The sequence below is a fragment of the Chinchilla lanigera genome, unplaced genomic scaffold, assembly GCF_000276665.1.
Source record: "Chinchilla lanigera isolate Chin_1 unplaced genomic scaffold, ChiLan1.0 scaffold00068, whole genome shotgun sequence".
In the NCBI taxonomy this organism is placed as follows: domain Eukaryota; kingdom Metazoa; phylum Chordata; class Mammalia; order Rodentia; family Chinchillidae; genus Chinchilla; species Chinchilla lanigera.
Window position 1 is genome coordinate 12,343,127 of NW_004955469.1, and position 20,990 is coordinate 12,364,116.

The 20,990-nt window shown below is 36.6% G+C and overlaps 1 protein-coding gene across 8 annotated transcripts in view; it reads left to right on the forward strand.

Annotated features, from left to right (window-relative positions):
• The window catches only part of Lclat1 (lysocardiolipin acyltransferase 1), a 197,263-nt gene that overhangs the window by 108,438 nt on the left and 67,835 nt on the right, over positions 1 to 20,990 (forward strand). For all 8 annotated transcript variants that reach the window (XM_013522666.1, XM_013522667.1, XM_005400554.2 and 5 more), the window contains 2 exons: positions 12,450 to 12,596; positions 17,671 to 17,787. In XM_013522666.1, the coding sequence (XP_013378120.1) occupies positions 12,450 to 12,596; positions 17,671 to 17,787 (264 nt within the window). The remainder of the gene's footprint in view (positions 1 to 12,449; positions 12,597 to 17,670; positions 17,788 to 20,990) is intronic.

Below are 20,990 nucleotides of genomic sequence, written 5' to 3' on the forward strand. Positions count from 1 at the left end.
TTCTTAGGCGCACTGGTATTCTGCTTCACAGGACACACACTTATCCCGGTGACAGTCTGGTGTGATTTAGAGGATTACTTAAGATTGCTATTCATAGTTTTTTTCCAAAAATATCTGTAGGGCAGGTTAGAGGATTGAGGAGAGCTTGGAAATTTGAAAGTTCTTTTGTTAAAGTATAAAAGTAACAGATTTATATAATAGGCTAGAAAAGAAATCATTGTATTGAGATTCTAGGTCGGGCTATAAAGGTCAGGTTGTGATAATTTTTTTTTTTTTGAAATTATCAATGGTTATTGTTTTACATATTGTTATCTCCAAGATAGTTTCTCAGGAAAACAAATAGACAAATAATAGTGAGTTACAGACAAAAGAGGTAGGAGATTATCAATAGTTGTTGTACAGTACTTAGGTATCTTCAAAGTGGCTTCTAAAGAAAATAAATAGAGCTATACATGAGTGACCTATTGAATAATCATTAACTATTCTCAATGGTTGTTGTAGGAAACACATAATAATAAACATGCATCCATTTATGAAATAGGATAGGAACAATACAAACATTACAGAGTTATGGGTAGATCAGTAGGAAAATATCAATGACTGCTGTAATACATGGTGGTATCTTCAGAGTGGTTTCTCAGGAAGACAGAGATATGCAAGAAGGATCTAACAAGTAGTTACAGCATAAGGCTTGTCAAAAATCAAGTGAGCCGACTGGGGCTAAAACCATTTTTGTAGCGTTTTCTCTCCAGCTTCCCATCGCCTTGGGACCCCACAACCAGTTAGTGTCCTCTCCCCAACTGTCAGCACAGGCAGCAGGAATCCTGCTGCAGGCTTCTCCGGAGCTCCACCACAGCCTGTACTGTCGGGAAGAATGGCTTCCAGGGAGTCTCCGCATGTATTGTGCAAGGTCCTCCTGGATTACAGCTTCCGAGCGGCTCTCACGACCCCAGTCCACAGGACCTCTGACTCCGTGGGCTTGGTCTGCATTCTGATGTTCTCTGAGTCCTTGTTCAGCAGCTGCTCCTCCCCTGACTCTGGACCTTTCTGGTTCTCAATGGCAAGAGCAAGAGTGGCCCCGTTGTATGGCATGTATTCCCAGGGGTTTTTCCGTGTTTGAATGATTCACACACTTCCGTGGATGGGCATCTGCAGCCGGTGCATGGTGGGCCAATTGTGTCATTGTTTCTCTGTGTCATGATAGTTCTCAATTGAGTGGCGGTAGCAGGCCTAAGGGCTGACGCGCAACAGCACTCGCCTCCGGGGGCCCTCCCTCCGGGGGAGGTTGTGATAAATTACCTTAACTATTTAGAGTTTGTTTAGATACACACAATTAAAGAAAAAAAATGTCCTGTAGATTTCAGCTGTCACTAAAGGTGTTATCCTCTTAGGTGTTTACTTTTAGCCAACTTCGTGACCACTTAATTATAACTAGTAAACTAAATATTAAACCTAAAAATGTCAGAGAAAGTCCATTTGCCTCATGATTTTGTATGAGGAAATGTTTGTTCCCTTTGTGCCTACTAGTTCATGGCTTTTTGGTTTCTCTGGATCATTAATTACACCTGAGTGGCAGAACAGTCTGAGACTTTTAGAAAACATAAAAAATAATATAGCAATTTAAAAGCTGGCAAATCATATATTAAACTGAAATTTTTTCTAACATTACCTCATGATTTCCATTGAAATTGTTACCTGACCGCAATATAATATGGTGAAAACTAGGAAAGTCACAAATTGTGTTACATTGAGAATATTCATAATGAGATTAGTGCTAAGTCCCAGGGATAGCTGGCCTCTGATGAATACTTTTTTTTTTTTAAGAGTAGGAAAACTTACTGGAGAAAAGGAATGGGGAATAGGAATAGCTCCTGAGAGACAGGAGAGGTCCCACATGGGTTGCCAACAAGCTCACCTCTCAAAGGAAGTTTTGTAGGGCAAAATCATGAGGCATTTACAATGTGGATCAAAATGATGATCACTAATGATAAATACTTTTTATCACTTGAAATTTTTAAGATGCACAGACTGAGAAAGTTCAGATGGTCCTGTGGTGGTTCTCTTCCATCAGGTAGTTAAAACAGGCAGGAGGCTTTTCACAGATGCAGCCTCCCCTCATAACCCGGCTGCCAAAACACTAAAGAATTTTCTGATCAAAGTTGCTTTATAGGAATAGCTAGAATTTTATTTTGCATGCCTTTGGTGCTTTCATATACACTTTTTGGGTAAAGATCATAAGAAAAAGTCGGTTAAAATCTATTTTATACCTTGTCAGTACGATATAGAAACCTGATTCTAATGTGTAGGGCATTAAACATGAAAGTGCCACAATACAGGGATCATATGTGTGTTGGGAAAAAATCTAGTTTGTGTTCATATTTTCAGTTATATCTAAATTTCATTAATGCATTTGTGAATGTTAATACAGTCATGTGTTCCTTACCTGTGGAATGTTCTCATAAATGTGTGATTAGCTGATTTCATCATGTGAACATTGTCAAGTATGCTCAGATGGCTGCAAAAGCCACTCGGCAGTATCATCTTCTAGGACTACTGTTATGTTACAGTGTCATGCAACACACGACTTATAAATTTATGTAAATACGTCATTGCTCATGTAGATTTTGGAATTACTCAATTTATTAAAGTCACCTTAATTTTGTTTAGTGTTACATATTGAACACAAAGAATGGATATCTTTCTGTTTGAGATATTTATAACACCAAACTTTATTTCCTTTGAGAAGAAAAGCTGTCCTTTTCCTATTCATATTTTTCCTACTTGAAATGGACATTCACTAAAAGTAGAACAAAGGCACGCATGTCTTTGACACCATCCATTTTGGTGGCCCCTTTCTTAATTTAAAAAAGTTTCATGTTGTTCTCCTGCCCCACAACTAGGAAGAATAAGACAACTATACTTCTAGACTAGAGGAGACTGCCACAAGACTTCGTACCAGGAGTACTCCACTGCTGTCGATTTCTTTGGATGGTGTAGTTTTATTACCCACATTAGATTAAGGTGTCTCATCACCAAACTAACTACTGCTTGATTCTTCTGGAATACTCTCTGTAGCCACTGTATTTTAAGTTTATCTGTGACTCTTGAGTGAGACTTCTAGTTGAAAATTCCTGACTACTTACTAGTTGTACTTTAGCTGTTATTTTCACAGCACTCTTGCTACTGCCCATGTTCAGTGAATTGATTAGTTTATGGTCCTGTCTTACTTAAATCATAGCAGGTATCACAACAGCCTTCTTGCCTGTGTTGGCCCATTTATTACTTAACAGCTGAAGGCCAGCGAAGGTGCTTGAGTCATTTTAACAGTGATGCACAGGGGATCGGACACCTGCTGGCTGTCTCATTCTCTTGTCCTATCACAGGGGATCGGACACCTGCTGGCTGTCTCATTCTCTTGTCAATAGGGGTGTTTCTTGGAGCCAGTGTCACTAGAGGGACAAAGTGTCTGGAGGCCCTGGGAATGATTTTCCTCTTCAATATGAAAAAGGAGGTTGATTAAGGACCCGTGGTGCTTCTTTTTCTACCTTGTACATTATTGTGAGAGTACATGATGCTTGAAGCTCCTGTAACCTTATGAGTCTAAAAGGACAGTCCTTAGACATCAAGAAGAAGACAAGTAGAATGTGAGAGCCTGGATTCTGAGCCATCCTCAGAGCCAGGCTTCATTTCATGTGAGAAATATAAACCCAAATATTTCAGATACAGGCTTCTAGATTGGTGTTCAATTATTTGTACCCACAAGCACCCTGATGTAACTTGCTTAGCAGCATTTTACCAAACTATAAAGGAAATTATCCTCTGATTGATTCACTCATTAACTAAATCTATGCTTAGATTTTACTAAATGCCTATCAGGAGTCAGAATTTTCATGAAAACTATCAAACCATTTCCTTTCATGAAATACAGTAGACAGAGCATAGTAAACCTTTAGTTCTTTCGAAGATTCACAAACATATCCTTGTTTATTTTTATGCAGGTTACAGATTTCATCTTAGCAAGTCTACTGATACTTGAAAAATAAGTTCTTGTAATCTCCAGAGTTATTTAGTTGAGATGAATTCTGTTGCATTTTTTGAGGGCCCTGAGGGGCCAGTGAAGAGGCATCCTTGCAAAGGAAGGATCGGTTCAGTTCAGTTACGTGTCAGGATTATACTTCTTTGTGGCATTATGTTGAGAACTCAGTAATGTTTTAGGATGGCACTGAGATCTAAGTGACTGACTGAAGCTTTTGTTCTGAAGGTGTTTGCTGACCTTTGAGCAAAGCATAATCCTTGAGCTGCATGAAAGTCAACAGTTCCCTTGCTTGGGAGAAAAGGCTCTGGGCTTTAAGGTTATTGAATCAATCACTTACTGAAGTTAGTACAGTTTGCTGCCTGTAAAATGGGTGATCATGCTGATATCTCATTTAGATGTACATTGTTTGGGATGCTAGGGATCCCAGAAGGGAGCTAGGAAGCATATTTTGCTTCTAAGATTACTTAAAATCGTAAGACCTTAGGTCTGCTGAAAATTAAGGAATTCCTTTGCTTAAGTTATTAATTGCATTCTAAAATGATCTAAAAGGTATGCTTTTGTAACGGGATAATTTAAGCAGGGAGCACTAAGAGAATTTGGCATGAGCTTTAGGGGTTTGAGTTTGCTTTGTATTTAATGGCCCAAAGCACAAGTGAAATAAATCTTACAGTGATAAGTTTGGAGATGGGTTTGAAATGGCAATAATAGTAAAAGGAAAAAGGTGGTCTCACTATACTTGTAGTTGTTTGTTAATTTACATTACAATACAGTTTGACTCTAGGACCTTCAGTTGTCCTTTCTCTTGTGGCTAAGTATCTAAATTGTAATGGTATTTTAAAAGAGAAAGACATCATTACAATCCCTGGGGTGGTGGGGGAGAGGAATTAGCTGTTTTATTTACTATATATGTCATTTTTAAAAAAGCTATGTGGCTTTTTTCCATCCTTTATTTATCATCATAATAAATCTTAGAGAAAATATTTTCCTTATGCTTGAAGTCAAATGTTTTTCAGTATTACACCATTGTGTAATGAATACCAGACAGGGATATATTTTGTAGCCAAGAATTAAAAATGTTCTTTCACAATGAAAACAGTATCAAAACTGTATCTGAGAAATGTAACTGACAAGCCTCAATTATTTTGTCTATCTCTTTTGTTTTTTTGAGACAGTATCTCACTAAGTAGTTCAGGCCAGCCTGTAAGTCACTTTGTAGCGGGCCTCAAACTCACAAATCCTCTTGCCTCAGCCTCCCCAAGGAAGGAGTATAGGCATGTGCTACCATGCTCAGCTGTGTATTATGCTGAAGATTATATTGAAGTCAAGTAATGTGGCATAGTAAGTGAATTTCAAGTAAGAATATTTAGGTCTTGATTTTAGAATGGAAGGTGTTATTTTTCTTTGATTTTTACCAAGTATAATTTTACATCAGCAACAGATGTTCTGAAATGAACTTTTTATGTAGAATAGTTTTAGATTTATTGGAAGTTTATAAAAATAGTGCAGAAAATATTCCTGTTTCTCTGATTTACATGTAGTGATACATTTGTTAAAACAAGAGTAACAGTATGTTATTACTATAACTAAATAGTAAACTATGTGAATTTTTTCAGTTTTTCCACTGATGTCCTTTTTCTGTTCTAGCAGCTCAGTAAGAACACTACATTGCTTTTAGTCATTATACCTCCTTGCATTTTCCTCTGTTTTGTGACAGTTTGTTTTTTCATAGTAATTCTGAAGAGTACTGGTTGAATCCTTTATAGAATGTTGCTCAGTATGAGTTTGCTGATTTTTTTTAATTAGGTGGGGATTATGGGTTTGGAGGGAAAATATCACAGAGATAAAGTGCTCTTCTCACAGTTACCAGAAAGGTTCATGATATCAATGTGATTTGTCATTGGTGACATTAATCTTGATAACCTGGGGAAGGTAACATCTGCTAGGTTTCTCCACCACAAAGTTACTGTTTTTGCTTTACATGCTGTGTTTGCTAAGAACACATACTCAAGGGCTAGAGGAGTTAAGCTCCAGCTCCTAAAATAGGGAGTATCTACATATATTTGTTCCTTCTCCCTGTTCATTCATTTAGTCATTGAATTCTGCCAGTGTGGACTCATCAGTGTTCGGTTCAGTTTTGGTTTGTAACTGAGTACTGCCATTTTGGTTGTTCCTGCTGAAATTGCTTCTTCCAATTTTTGTTCTTAAAAGTGGGCTTTTGTGTCCCTTTGTCGTACCGTCCTCCATCTTTCTCTCTTTTATTCATTTTCTGGCAGTGCAAGATTATCCAGGCTCATATTGTATTCTCCCTGACCCAGTCTTAGGCTCAGCATTTCTCAAAGGAGCCTTATTTCTTTTTCTTGAAGAATGACACTAGAAATTAATATCTGTGCACTGGTAGTTCTCTGAGTCATCTGTTGCTGCTTATACCACAAGTAGAATATCTTAAATGGCACAAACATAGTGTGTTACAGTTCTACAGGTCAGAAGACTGATGTGGGTCCCATTGGGCTGAAACCTGGGTGTTCTCAGGACTGATTTCTTTCTGCAGGCTTTGTGTAAGGGCTGTTTGCTTGCCACTCCCAGCTTCTAGTGGCCAACCATATTCCAATGGTTTGTTGAGTCCTTTCTATATCCTATAACTCTGATACTGTCTTTAGCCTCCCTCTTGTACTTTTAAGGACCTTTGTGATTACATTGGTCCCACTAGAATAATCAACATAATCTCCCTATCGTAAATTCAGTTGAGGGCCAGGGATGTAGCTCAGTGGCACAGTGCCTCTGTGGCAAGTGCAAGGCCTCAAGTTTTATTCCTGGTACCAAAAAAGAAAACAGAAAAAAAAATTCAGTTGACTGGCACACTCAGTTGCTTTTTGCCATGTTACTTAACATATTCACAGTTCAGGGAAGTAGAATGTGGACATCTTGAAAAGGGGTATGTAATTGTTCTGCCTACCATATATTAGTTGCTATTGGGATGTCTTAGTTTAGGAATTGGTTTTGCAACAGTAATAGATCTCTTATATGGTAGATTCTTGAGATTGTTGATCAAATGGCAAATCTCAAAGTATGAAAGTAAGTTTTGGTCCTACACTAGCATAAGCTTGCAAATTATAACCACATCCAAACCTCATCTTGCCACCCAAAAGCCATTAGTAAATAATGCTTGTCCTCAAAGTCAGGCAAGAATTTCTGTAGTCTTCAGGTAGATATGATAATCTCTGTCTTTGTGGAGTGTGGTGAAATTTGTAGGAAGGATGTTTTTAATCCATTTTCATGTGTTTGTGGTTTTTACAGTTTGAAATTATAGTTAGAATTAAATTTGCTTTAGAATAGTAATTGTGTGGCCATACTTTTAATACATAATATTTTTAGCCCAGCCACACTTGAAACATAATAATGTAGACAAACTACAATAGAGTTATTGTAAGAATAAGATCATACAATAGTCTTCACTCAGTATTTTCAAAACCCAAAGACTTCATGGAAATTAATCATCTTAGAATGGTGTAAAGAGCATTACCTAATTTGTAAGGTGATTTCAGGAAAACTAGAGCTTCCTGACTTTATCTGTATAGCACTTAGCACCCTGATAGAAGGTGAAAATCTTAGAATTATAACTGCTTGTTAGTTTCTAGAGTTATGTGTGTAACTGCTGTTTTTATACACAGGTATACATTCAATAAAAATAGTATTTTCTAATGGTGTTTGTGATAGAATGTTTTCACATAAAATTTGCATTTGTTTATATTGCTATTCATTTTCACTTAATAGAGGCTTCTGATAGTAACGTGAGGCCTGGTTGCATTGGTTGCATCTGCATCCTCTACTCAGCATTAAGAATCATGGTGAAGGGAATGTCTATTCCACATTACTTTTTGTTGCCAGCATCATATTCATAGTGTCATAGTAGGTACCATATTAATATGTGGAAAGCAGCAATAAACTTTAACATATCACTGAGGTGCAGTTTTTAGAGCACTAGGGAAGTAGTACAAGTTATGATTCCTTTAACTTTAATAAACTTTAACATATCACTGAGGTGCAGTTTTTAGAGCACTAGGGAAGTAGTACAAGTTATGATTCCTTTAACTATGTCCCTTCTACACTAAAATTAAAAACAGAAAAAGTGATGAATAAGCTTTCTTTTTTTATTGAGAAAGTACATAATGGCACAAATGCATACATTCAGATAGTTTTTTCTGTCAACTGTAACAGCTGATAAAAAGGAATACACATCAGAGAAACTAGGTTTGAAATTATAGACTAGATTTTGGATCATGGAAAATACTCAGGGCTTATTCCCATCTACTTTGATGTTTCTTTCTTTCTCTTTTTTTGGGGGAGGGGGTATTGGGAATCAAACTCAGGACCTTGCACTTCCCAGGTAGGCACTTGTGTCACTGAGCTATAGCCTCAGCCCAAACTTCTTTTTTTGCCTTTTTAAGACAGGATCTCATTATGCAGTTCAGGCTGGCTTTGAACTCACTCTGTAACCCAGGCTGGCCTTGAATTTGCAGCCATTCTGCCTCAGCTTCCTGGGTGCTGGGATTACAGGTGTGGGCCACCACACCTGGCTCGCATCTATTTTGAGAAGTTTCTGCTGAGAATTTAAATGAGGTTTTAGAAACAAGATAATACTGTGAAGCTATGCCAGTATCCACAGATTCTGTCTTTATAAACCTGCCAGACACTTAGTCCTTGCCTGAGAAATGCAGGCTAAAGACAGCAAGTCCTACAATGGAAAAGTGTGAAAAAGACAAGTTAATTTAAATTTTATGTAAGTTACATTGTCATTAATTAGCTCATGAAAGTATGAAATAAATGTAATAAAAATATGTTTTGATGTTCTCAAGTTTAAAATCTTGCTTTTAACATTCATAAAATATGCATTGATGGCAGTGAAACAGGAGGTGGTTTTCATGAAGAAAACCAGAAAAACATTTGAGCTAAGGGAAGTATAAAAGATTTTAAAGCATTGGTGATATGTACATGGAGCATAAGCCAAAGACTTAGGAGAGTGCATCATTACATCTTCAGTGAGAAGGTCCAAGAGGCAGGATGATTCAGATGTCTTATCTCCCAGTCTAAAATTTTTGGAAAATAGAGATTATTAGAAAAGTGTTACAACAAAACTCCCATGAATATTGCTACCACTCCCTGTCCTCAAAGGGAAGTTATTCTCACGTGGGATGAGAAATGCATTCTACTTGTGACGATTGTTCTGTCTAGAATATCCTTTTCTGATATGAAGACTGTACCAACAGAAAAGAACAGCTAGTACTAACTGGAGGGTGTCTAATATCTGAGTAAAAATTCTCTGTAGAGAACTTAAACTACATGTCATTAATATCTCAGAGGGATTCAGTTGTAGAGAAATTGTTTAATATTTCAGTGAATTAAAACTTGAGCTTTAGGGTCAGACTGTGTTTGAAACCTGGATGTAGCACTTACTAGTTATTTGGATCTCAATATGCCTCAGTTTCTTCACTGAGAAGATAGAAATAATAATTTTTACCTAATTTATAAAGTTGTCTTGGACATTAACCAGATTAATGAAAAATGCTTAGAATAGTATTAGGCATATAGTAAGTGTTTAGTAAGTATTTTTATTATAATTATACTCTCCACTCATAAAAATTGGCTGATTGATATGAAAGAGAATAAATTGCAGATTGTAAAAATAAAAATACGTAATTGTTGAAATAAACACAGTTGTTAGGACAGGTACAGCTAAAGGTCAGATTCATGAGTTGGATGGTCAAGAAAAGGGATTCTCCTTAAAAACTATGTCAAATGAAAAAAGTATTAGAAGACAAAACATGAGAGAAGATATCTACAACTTTTCATATCTCATAGAAGCTCTAGACAGAAAACATGAGAGAATGAGAGGAAGAAAACCGATTTTCTTTAATAACGGAAGGAATGTTCATAATATTAAAGGACTCAAATATTGTAAGTTTGGCAACTGCTAAGCAGAATTAATGAAAAACACTTCCATACCTCGGCTTATACTGGTAAAATTTTATAAAACCAAAGATTAGAAACAACTCAGAGCTTCCCAAAGAGAAAAAGAGGTTATCTACATAAATCAGATTGATGTTAGACTTCTTACCAGCTATATTACATGATAGATTTTTATCAGAAATGATTTGGAACCTCAGTTCTCTGTGTAGCCAAATTAGCTTCCAAAATTGAGAACAAAGCAAATACATTTCAGAATGCAGAGCTGCAAATATCTTTTCAAAGAAATCCTTTGTAGGGTGAACACAAGAAACAGTGATAAGCAAAGCAGCCAGCAAAACTTAAGATGTAGTCCAAATAATTAGAATCATTTCTGTGAAATTTAAAGAATGATAAAGCAGTCTGGGAAATGATGGGATAATGTCTACAAATTTTGTAAAAAGAGAAGTACATAATAGGAGAGCATAATTTTCTGCTATTACTACTGTTTCAATCTTTAAAAACTTAAAGGCCTTATGTTCAGTGATAGAATTGAAAGCATACATTTTTGCTTGAGAAAGATTGATGTAATTCAGTGTTGACAAAATTGTATGTTTAATATATTTGCCAAAAATGTAAAGGCGGAAACATTTTTACCACTAAAGGAACAAAGTAGGGTGTAGAATTTCCCAACCAGCAGCCAGCAAACTGTTTTTGTAAAGGCCTAGGTAGTCGGTGTCACAGGTTGTGGGCCACACTGTCTCTGTGGTACTGATTGTAGCCTGCTGTGGTAACGTGGTGGGAGCCATGGACAGTATACGTGGACAACTGCCGCACTCTGAGTTCCAGGAAAACCTTGTTTATAAATACTGAAGGTTTAATGTTACATAATTTTCTCATATCACAAAATCATATTCTTCTTTATTTGTGAATCATGTAAAAAGAGACAGTAAACTGAATTTGGTCCACAGTCCATAGTTTGTTTGCCTCTCTATTAGAGAGAAACAGAGGGGCAGGAAAAACTTAATTTCAACCAAAGTCAGAAAAAGGGAAGTGGGGAAGGGGTGGGCAAGAAAGCACAAAGCAGTATGACAAATAGGAAACATGAAAGATGTCAGCAAGAGAAAAGTTACCCCAATAAATGGGAATGGAGTACACTTTTCTAGTAAAGATAAGAGACTCTGGGACTGGGTACAGCCTAAGTGGTAATGGGGTATAGGGGAGTAAATCATGGCATATCTGGAGGACCGAGCAGTGCTGTGTGTTTGCAAGGAGCGGCCATTCATCTCTTCCCGCTGAAATAGTAAGTGTATTGTAAAGCTATGCGTGGCAATCAGAGACATGGCTCCACAGACTGGTGGGACTTGTAGTAACTAAAACTGTCTCTTCTTGTGGATTAAAATCAGTTTTAGGTGGCCCAGTTCAGCAGTAACAGTTTTTAACCTTCACTAAAGTAGGTGTCATCATCTTGTTCAACTGCCTCTACTTTCGGTGCTGTTTGCTCTCCTCATGGTCATGGGTAACATTTCTGAGAAAGTACAAACATTTGGTGGGGCTCAATAGTTACTGCATTTGGCCCAGGGTTTTCATGCTTCATGGGCGATTGCAAAGACCATAGATTGGCTGCCTTGAGCCTGGCACCTCCCAGTCTTTCTAGACACTGTGGTCAGAGAAAGCCGGGCAGTCATCTGATAGCGGACTCATCTAGGGCTGCCTCATTAGCAGCAAGGTAGATTTGCCCAAGAGAAAGTCATCGGGCCCACAGTGAATACTCTGATGAACGTGTTGCATAGCCACTGCACAGTTTGCTTTTCTTTAAAATCTGAAGTGACTAGCATTGAAAGTAGCAATCACATTTAGAGACTGAGTAGTACCAAAAAGGAAATACTGTAGAGAATGCTCACATAACCTGAGAAATGACTCTGCTCACTGCTTTGTAAACCTCGGAGCACAGTCTTTTCTTTTCTCATAGGTAGCTTGGCTAAAAGGTCCGTTTAGTTAGGGTTGTTAAAATCTTGGACAAAGTAGGATAGATATCAGAGAAGTTTCTAGTCTTGATATTTTAATAGCTAGTTTTGGCTTGAAAGTAGTTTTTTAGACTACCAAACCCCTTTAAAAATATTCGGTGACACATGTGTTATTTATTTAAAACCCAAGATTAATACTGAACATACGATATGTCATAGAATGCTTAGTTTTACTTTTTTTTTTTTTGAGACAAGGTCCTCCTATGTAGTGCAGGCTGGCCTTGAACTCACTAATGTAGCCCAGGCTGGCCTGCACCTCAGGGCCATCCTCCTGCTTCAGCCTCTGAGTGCTGAGATTATAGGTGTGCACCACCATGCCGGGCTAGAATGCTTATTTTGATAGTAAATAATTTATAGTAAAGTCACAAAACCTGAAAAAATATATTTAGTAATATATGAATATTATTAATTAAATTGTATGCAAATATTTGTTCAATTCATTCTAGGTTGGGCCATGCAGGCTGCTGCCTATATCTTCATTCATAGGAAGTGGAAGGATGACAAGAACCACTTTGAAGACATGATTGATTATTTTTGTGATATTGGTGAACCACTTCAACTCCTCATATTCCCAGAAGGGACTGATCTCACAGGTAATGTAGATTGAGTTTGGGGCACAGAATTTTAAAATATAGCTTGTCAAAACAATTTATTCTTCAGATGAAGTAACTGATTATCAGCAGGATTGATGTACCACCCGTAAGGTCACTCCATTAATCAGGAGCACATCAGGACCCAGGATTCATGGTTTCCAGCCCACTGATTTTATTATACTATTATAGACAGCCACAGTCAGTCATTATTATTCATGCTTGTTATCCGGGACTCTCTATTTTGAGCTTCAGAATTTTTTTTAAAATAGCCTTTTATGTTTATATAAGCAGAGCTTTAAAATTATCTTTTAAGTAATTTTTCCTTACCTGTTCTGTATATTTCCTTATCCTCTTCCAAGGTATTTTTTTTATCCTTTATCCCTCGTTCCCCTCAGCTTATAAGAACAAAAAGATCTGAAAGTAACTAACTTCAGTTTCTTGTTTTAAGTTTATATGTTATCTTTCTCCTAATATGTAAACCTTTTCCTTACTGTAGGTAGGAAAGGTTTTGGCATATCTGTAGTATAGAACAGTGCTCCTTGTTTATGAGGAACCTGGTTCATCTCTGCCAGGTGAAATAAGAAATGTGTGGTAAGATGTGCGTAGCAGTAGGACAGGTGGCTCCTCAAGAAAAATCCGCCATTATTGACTTGTGAATAGATCACAGTGCACAGAGACTCAGGAGGACATGTTTGAACTTTTCTACTTTCCCAGATATTGAAACGATTAAAAAAGGATTTCCACAGGTCGTTTTAAATGACCTTAAACTATAGGTCATTTTATTCCAGTCTAGGATGTAAAATGGATAAAAGTAGAACTTGCCTGGTTGAGTACTGGGAGCGATAGGTTTGAAAGGGATATAGTTTAGACAGGAAGGAGCTATAACTTCAAGAAAGAAACAGCAGAATTTAAGAATGATTCGGTGGATGAAGGTCTGCTTTATAAGGGAAAACACACAGAAGCAGGACAGAATGCAAGCTTAAGGATCACAAATAGTATGGAGTTGTCTTCCAGATCTTTGCTGCTAAGAAGGGCAACCCTTAGAACTTAGGAAAAGAGAACAGGTATGTGGACATACTAATTTATACTGTGGACATAATAATATATGAAATTCATTACCCCAAAAAAGTTCAAAAGAAAAAAAATACATATTTCACAAGTACTTCAGTGGTGACAGAGCCATAGTAGGTTGATAAAGGAAATTTGGAAAGCATTTACAGTACATGGCAATAAAGAAGTTTTTGACTCATCTCTTGGAGATGGAACTGAGCTACATAACCATGGCAATTTTTATATCCCAGGCAAAGTCTCTAAAATATATGCTTATGTGTAGTGTATGTTTGCTTTTATGTTTAAAATTCTAAAAGTAGTTGGATCAAAGAGGATAATATGGAGGATAATATTGACTGCCTTTGAAAATAGATCGCAGTGCATAAGTTGACTTCCAGAGCTAAACTATCATCAGGAAATTATAATAACCATATTTAAATTTTATAATATTTAGAATATATAATATAGTCACTTATAACCTTGCTACTTGACTGCTTTGAAACTGCTTGAATTTGATTCTCAACACATTTTGATGCAGATGTTTTGCTCCAGAACTCATTGTTTGGTACTCCACTTGCAAGCTAAAATTTGTCAGTGTTCCTGATTTGCTACACTTTCCAACTGAAGCAATTTATTTGGTCATTTTTGGTACTCCTTGCACTCTTAGAACCAACAAGAAATTTGGACGTTAGCTTCATTTGATAAATATAGCATATAAAAAGGTATTTACTAAAATGATGCCAAAATGTATATTAAAGAATAGCAACTGTGGAACTTCTTTAATCAAATAAAAGTAAATGGGAAAAGGTCATGTATTGTTGGTCCTTTGGTATATTAGTGTAAATATGTTTATACAGTGGACCTTCAGTCTATAAAATATATTTAAAACACATCTTCATTCTGTATTTTTTCTCAGGTTTCTTTTGTAGGTGATGAACTTCACATTCATTTACTTACGGTTAGAGTCTAGAGTACTCCCTGTCACACAGTATTTCTATAAAATGGTGTTTACATTTAAGACCAACTTGCAAAAGCTATACTCTTTGCCAGTAAACAGACTTTTGAAGCTTTACAAAGTATTTTTTATTGTTTCTTTTACAGAGTTATACAGATAATTTTTTTGAGTTGGAAAAAAATGTAATAGGCTAACAACTTGGAAAAAGTATCTATTAATTAGGTAGTTTTTCTAATTACCACAGTTAACTTTAAGTTTGGCTTTGTAAGTCTAAAGAGAACATTTTAGAGTCTACTTTTAAGTCCTCAATCTAGTTTGCTTGCACATTTTCAAGTTTGTGTTACTTTACATACATTCTGTCTTCATGTATTGTTGGCTGTAACTTTTTTCTTATTAATGGGACATGTTAATATTGGGAAGTTTAGAAGCAGATGTTTACACATTGCTGTAATCACACAGGCCATAAATAAGCACCATTCTAAATTTGATCCATTCCATTGGGTCATTTGGGCACACATGTACACATGCGTATTATACACATGTATATAATAGGAAAATTGAGATCTTGCTTTTGTCTTTTCACTTAATGTTATATTGTAATCATTCTCATGATTATTTATATTACGTTAGTATACTAGGGTTCATCAGAGAACTAGAACCAATTAAATATATGTAGGGAGAGAGAGGTTAAGTTTTACTTTCTTGAAGTGGCTTTTGAGACAATGGGTGCCTGGCAAGTTTGAAATCTTTAGGGCGGGCCAGCAGGGTAAAGCCCTGGGCAAGTTGCCATTTGAATCCAGAGGGGTCTAGAGACAGAAGTCCTTCCTTGCTGGGGAGGGGCTGGAACCCAGGGCCTTCACACTGAGTATGTGAGTCAGGGACTCTCTAAATTGCCCCAGCTGGGCTCAGAATTGTAATCCTCCTGCCTTAGCCTTCTAGAGTGCTGGAATTACGGGCATCCACCCCCATGCCCAGCGCCCTATCTCTTTCTATTAAATTCTTCAACTGATTCGGATGAGACCCATCTGTATGGTGGAGGATAATCTGTTTTATTCAGTCTACTGATTGAAATATCTTACTTAAAAAAATACCTTCACAGAAACATCTAGAATAATGTTGGACCAAATCCTTGAGTACTTTTTTTTTTATCCTTGAGTATTGTGGCCTAGTCAAGTTGATGTATAAAATTAAGCATCACAATCCTTATACTATACTTTTGAGTTCTGTTTCCCTGATTTGGATTTGGCTATTTCTAAGTTTTAATAAGTACATTGCATACAGTTTAATAGCTTTGTACATAAAACATCTTCATCTAATAAATGTTTCCAGGGCTTTATATACACTTTCATTTAAATATGCACGAGGAAAGCAATAATAAATTGATAAGTTAAAATATGTATAATTATTGTAAGTTCTGTGAGAAAAAATAAAACAGGATAAAGAGGTAGAGAAAAATAGAAGGGTGTAGGGTGCTGCCTGATGCAGGGTGGGTAGGGCAAGCTGCTGTGTTAGGTTTCAGTTTAAAGAAGAACTAAACGAACAAAGTGAGAACTGTGGGACTGCATGGATGAGAGGCCTCCTAGATAAAGGGAAGAGCAGCTGCATCCACCTGAGGCAAGGAACATTATAGATTTGAGGCGTGAATGGCCCAAGTGCCATGAGCAGCGGTGCAGGATGGCAGTTACAGGGAGTGAGCGCCCAGACGGGGATACTGCTGCGGTCATGAACAACAGGTCTGCGGGTGGTAGATGAAGCAGTGGTAGAGGGGAACTCTGCACACTCATCTGTTTCTACCTCTCCATGTCATGATTGCACATTTTGAAACTATGTATACTTGTATGTACATGTACAAAGCAATTCAGTGTTATCTTCAGTAGCCCCACCATTTCTAACAAGAGCAGACCAGGGAGCAGTCAGTTACTCCTCATCTTTGCGGTGCCTCTGGAATTCCTAATCTCATTAAAGTTCTGTCAGCTGCCTCTAATAGAAATACTGTTTTGTAGTCTCATGCCCAGGAGACTCCCAAATAAATGTGAAAGCAGCTTATTAATTTGCTGTGATTAGGGCCTTTTTTATTTGGAGGAGATCTGAGAGTATCTGACTCAGTTCCTCTTTATAACACCTTCTTAAGAGTGTTCTTTGAATGTTTTCATAATGTGGCATGCATCTGTGGTGTTTGGAAGCTTGGAAACTCAGTGATCTTAAATTTACACCTAGGGAACCTGCACTTATTTAGGTGTTTTCTTGTGCTTGCAATAAATCTATACATTTCAGAGTGCAGCTGACGATTGCAGGTTTTAACATCTGCTGTCGTCAGAAGCATTTCATGATCTCTCCCAGCAGTTGAGGCCACATTTCTGAACACTTTACTTTTTCCAAATGTATTTGCTGAATAATGGGTTTGGTTCTTCTTGGAACTTGTAAAGTTACCTCATGGAATGGAAAAAGAAGTTTTTGCCAGCAACTGGAACATCTACTTGACTCCCAACTGTGTTCAGCCAAACCACGTTCCGACGTTTGTGCATGATGTGCTAATCATGTGCCCCTTCTGTTGTGCAGTGGTTTGAGTTAGTGACATCAGCCTGCTCTGTGCCTGGGCCAGGCAGATAGCTTGCACTGAAGACTTCGATTACTGAGTTACAAAACAATGTTGATCTGATATATTTGAGTGCTAATTATTTCTTCTGGTTATCTAGATCTGTACATTGTATTAGTTTTTCATCATATTAGCATTTTATGTTTTAGAATTTCAATTTTTATACAGAAGAGTTTTTATGAAAATTTTAGGTTCTTAGTATTTTATTTATATTTCATTTTTCATTATAGGTTAACTAAAAAATGGAATATAAATTTGAGAAAAATTTTGTTAAAAATCTTTTGATATGTTGTTATAAAATTTTTAAAATTTAATTAGACTGTGATCTTTGTAAGGGACTGGCTAAAATGTTTGTATCGTATCAGTATGCTGTATTCAGTAATTACAGAATATTAACTGCCTTTTTTTAAAAAAAAATACGTGTCTTATCTATCATTTTATGGTTTCTAATAATGTGATTTCTTTTGTTTTAGAAAATAGCAAGGCTAGAAGTAATGATTTTGCTGAAAAGAATGGACTTCAAAAATATGAATATGTCATACATCCAAGAACTACAGGCTTCACTTTTGTGGTAGACCGTTTAAGAGCAGGTAGGCACCCATCTCAGAATATACCTTATTTATTAATGAAAGTGGCAAAAATTTCTAAACTTTATATATGGTTCTTTATTCTGATTCACACCAGCCTATTTTGTATAATGGTGACATCTATGACAAATAATCATCTCCATCTGGTAATTGCTACACTGTCATAAAACTGCCTGTGCCTGAAATGAAAGGTCTTGAACCATTATGTAAGAGAAGGTATAAAATTCTTACTTCTTTCCTTAATGGCATTAAGATGCAAATCATAACTTACCACAGTGAAGCTTATTTACAATTAAGTATCCATGATTTTAAAGAAACGTATGCCAGCGATCCAAAAATCACATTGATACAGTAAACCAAAACTGTATCCTACTATTCTGGCTTGTGTTTGATTCTTTTTTTTCTTTTCTTTTTTTTTTTTGATGCTGGGAATTGAACTCACAACTTTGCACTTGCCAGGCAGGTGCTGTGCCACTGAGCTATATCTCTGGTCCCCTGGCTTGTGTTCGAAATTGTTTAGTCACTACTAATATGGCATAGACTTGGGCTTACCGTTCACCTTGTGTTTGAACAGTGAGTGCCTGTCTCCCCACAGAAGCCCATGGAGGAGGTAGTTCTTCTTGGAACTAAGACATTGAAGTGGTGGTGTTTGCTTTTTTGTTTTGTTTTGTTTTGATGCACCATTTATTGTGGCATCTAACTTAGATTCACCCTTCTCAGTCAATAAAATGGTTTAAAGTACTTCTGATAAGGAACACTTTTGTCTATCAAATTTCTTTGTAAATAAAGCATAACTGTGGAATGCATCCTTTGCTAATAAAGATCTTCCTAAATTTAGGCAGGATAATTGAGAGATTATTGTTTAGGAGACAGGATATGTCTAAAGATCTGAAATCTAGAAAATATTTTAGTAGCAGATTGATTTATAACTTTGCTACACATTTGAGGAACATTCAGAACACTAGTCAGCAACCATAATTAGTCATTTTCCTGCCAGAACTAACCTCCCCTGCCCTGTATCTGTATTTTTAAAATTGAAGGAACACGGATAATCCCATTTGCTTCAGCTGGAAAACTAAATGATTATTACGATGATTCATTTTACTTTAGGTTAGAAATGTAGACTGGGATCTACACAATGTAATAACAACTGTAAGAAATATATTGGTGATTGTTAACAGTAATAACTGCTATCATTAATACATTTAGTGGATACAAGGAATTACGATATTTTTATACTTAAATTCAATTAATTAATTAAATTTATACTTAAATTCAATTTAGTCAATCCTCATGACAATCCTAGACCGTAGTTATCACTCATAGTGCAAAACCAGAGCAGAAATTGAGGAGAAAAAACCTCATTAAAGTTACTAGAGTACAGTTTATTTAATTGAATAGCACATACTCTTTGTATAGTAACTTGTTGCTTCCTGTATTTATAGCATGGTTTTTGTCAACCAAGTCTCTAAATCCTAAAGCCCCTGTGTAATAATGATGAGCTGGTGATAGGGCAGAATAAAGAGAGGAAAAACATTTTCATTCAAGATCAGAGGTGGAGAGGATCTTAAAGGCCACAAGTCCAGAGCACCCTGGTAGAAAAGTAATCCCGTTGGTCAGAGGGGCCCCAGCAGAGCTTTCTGATGTTTAGGCCTCTGAGTACTGCACTGATGATAAATTGTGTGGAAAAGAAATTGGGTGCTGAAACAAATGACTATTATAATTAATATTCAGGTGGAACCCTGGAGACTACATATTAAAACAAATTACCATAAAGTAATTTCTTTACTGTTCACACTTGTTGCTGCCTTCTGTTAGGCAATCAGTACAAATGGGTAGGTGAGGTGTTACAACATTAAGAAGTTAAGGATAAAGTTGTAGCAGGAAGTATTGAATAAGAGAAAGTACAAAACAAGGAAAGTAATTGCTATGTGTCTCTTTAGGGTATTTTTCACCGAGATTGAGAACACTTGGAAAACTTACACATATTGTAAAGTATAATACCAATTATGTGACATCATACAGATATCTTGTTTCCATAATAATAATTATAGAAAGTTTACCTTCAGTACTTTGATTTCCACCATTTGTGTACTTGCTTTGGCTATAGTCCTGCTAGATCATAACTCGAGGCTGTGGAATGCTCTACCAGTGGAAGGGACTCGGGCAGTATTACTTACACTGAAAGATTTAAAATTTTGTCTAAAAAGACGTGTAGCCTACCATGTTCTCAAAACATTGTGTATTACACGGATAGATGTCTGTTTCGAGTGATTTATTTCATGTGTACCTCTGATCACAAAACCTTTCAAAATATGACCAATTTTTCTCAATACTGGAATAATCTGGACTCAAAAGTAGGTTGCTAGCTTAGAGGAAAGAAGCTTTACATGAGGAAGGTTCATTGTGTTTCTTTTAATTACACAGTGATAATAAATTCATAACAGTTTTAATTTGTTAATCATTGCACCAGAATTACTTATATTCATCATCATCTCTGTTGTTTCATCATGCTTAATAATAATAGCTTAATTCTTCTTTGACTACAAGTAATGAACTGGCCCGACCATTATTTGATTTTGTTGTACACTTTGTAAACCAATTACTGAGTTGCAATTAGTTTCATCATTAGGCATCAAAAGTGCGCACATTTTTTAAACAGTTTTCAGTTAGGTTACAGTAGCTATGGAGGGGAATAAAACTACATAAAAGTATGTCCTGTCGGAGACGGGACCTTGCCTTCAAGAAGTTTACAATCCTCATAGGTAAAGATGATGTATACTGAGATGGACATGGTAGTGCATTCCTGTAATCTTAGCTACTCAGGAATCTGAGACAAGAGATTTACAAATTGGAGCCAGGTTGGACAACTTAGCAAGACCCTGTCTCAAAATTAAAAAAATAAAGAGTTGATAAGGTAGCTCAGGGCTCCCTCTAATGCCACCCCCCAAAAAATGTATATATTTAAAAGACTAAAAAATAATATAAAGCAAGTCATAGGGTGTATTTTTACATAGCTATGCTGAATAATTATAAGAGTACTCAGCAATGCTGGGTGTGGTGGCACATGCCTGTAATCCCAGCACTCAGGAGGCGGGAGGCAGAAGGATCCTGCAAGATCAAGGCCAGACTGGGCTACATAATGAGTTCAAGGCCAGCCTGAACTACATAGTGAGAACCTGTCTCATACAAATAAACAAAAACAA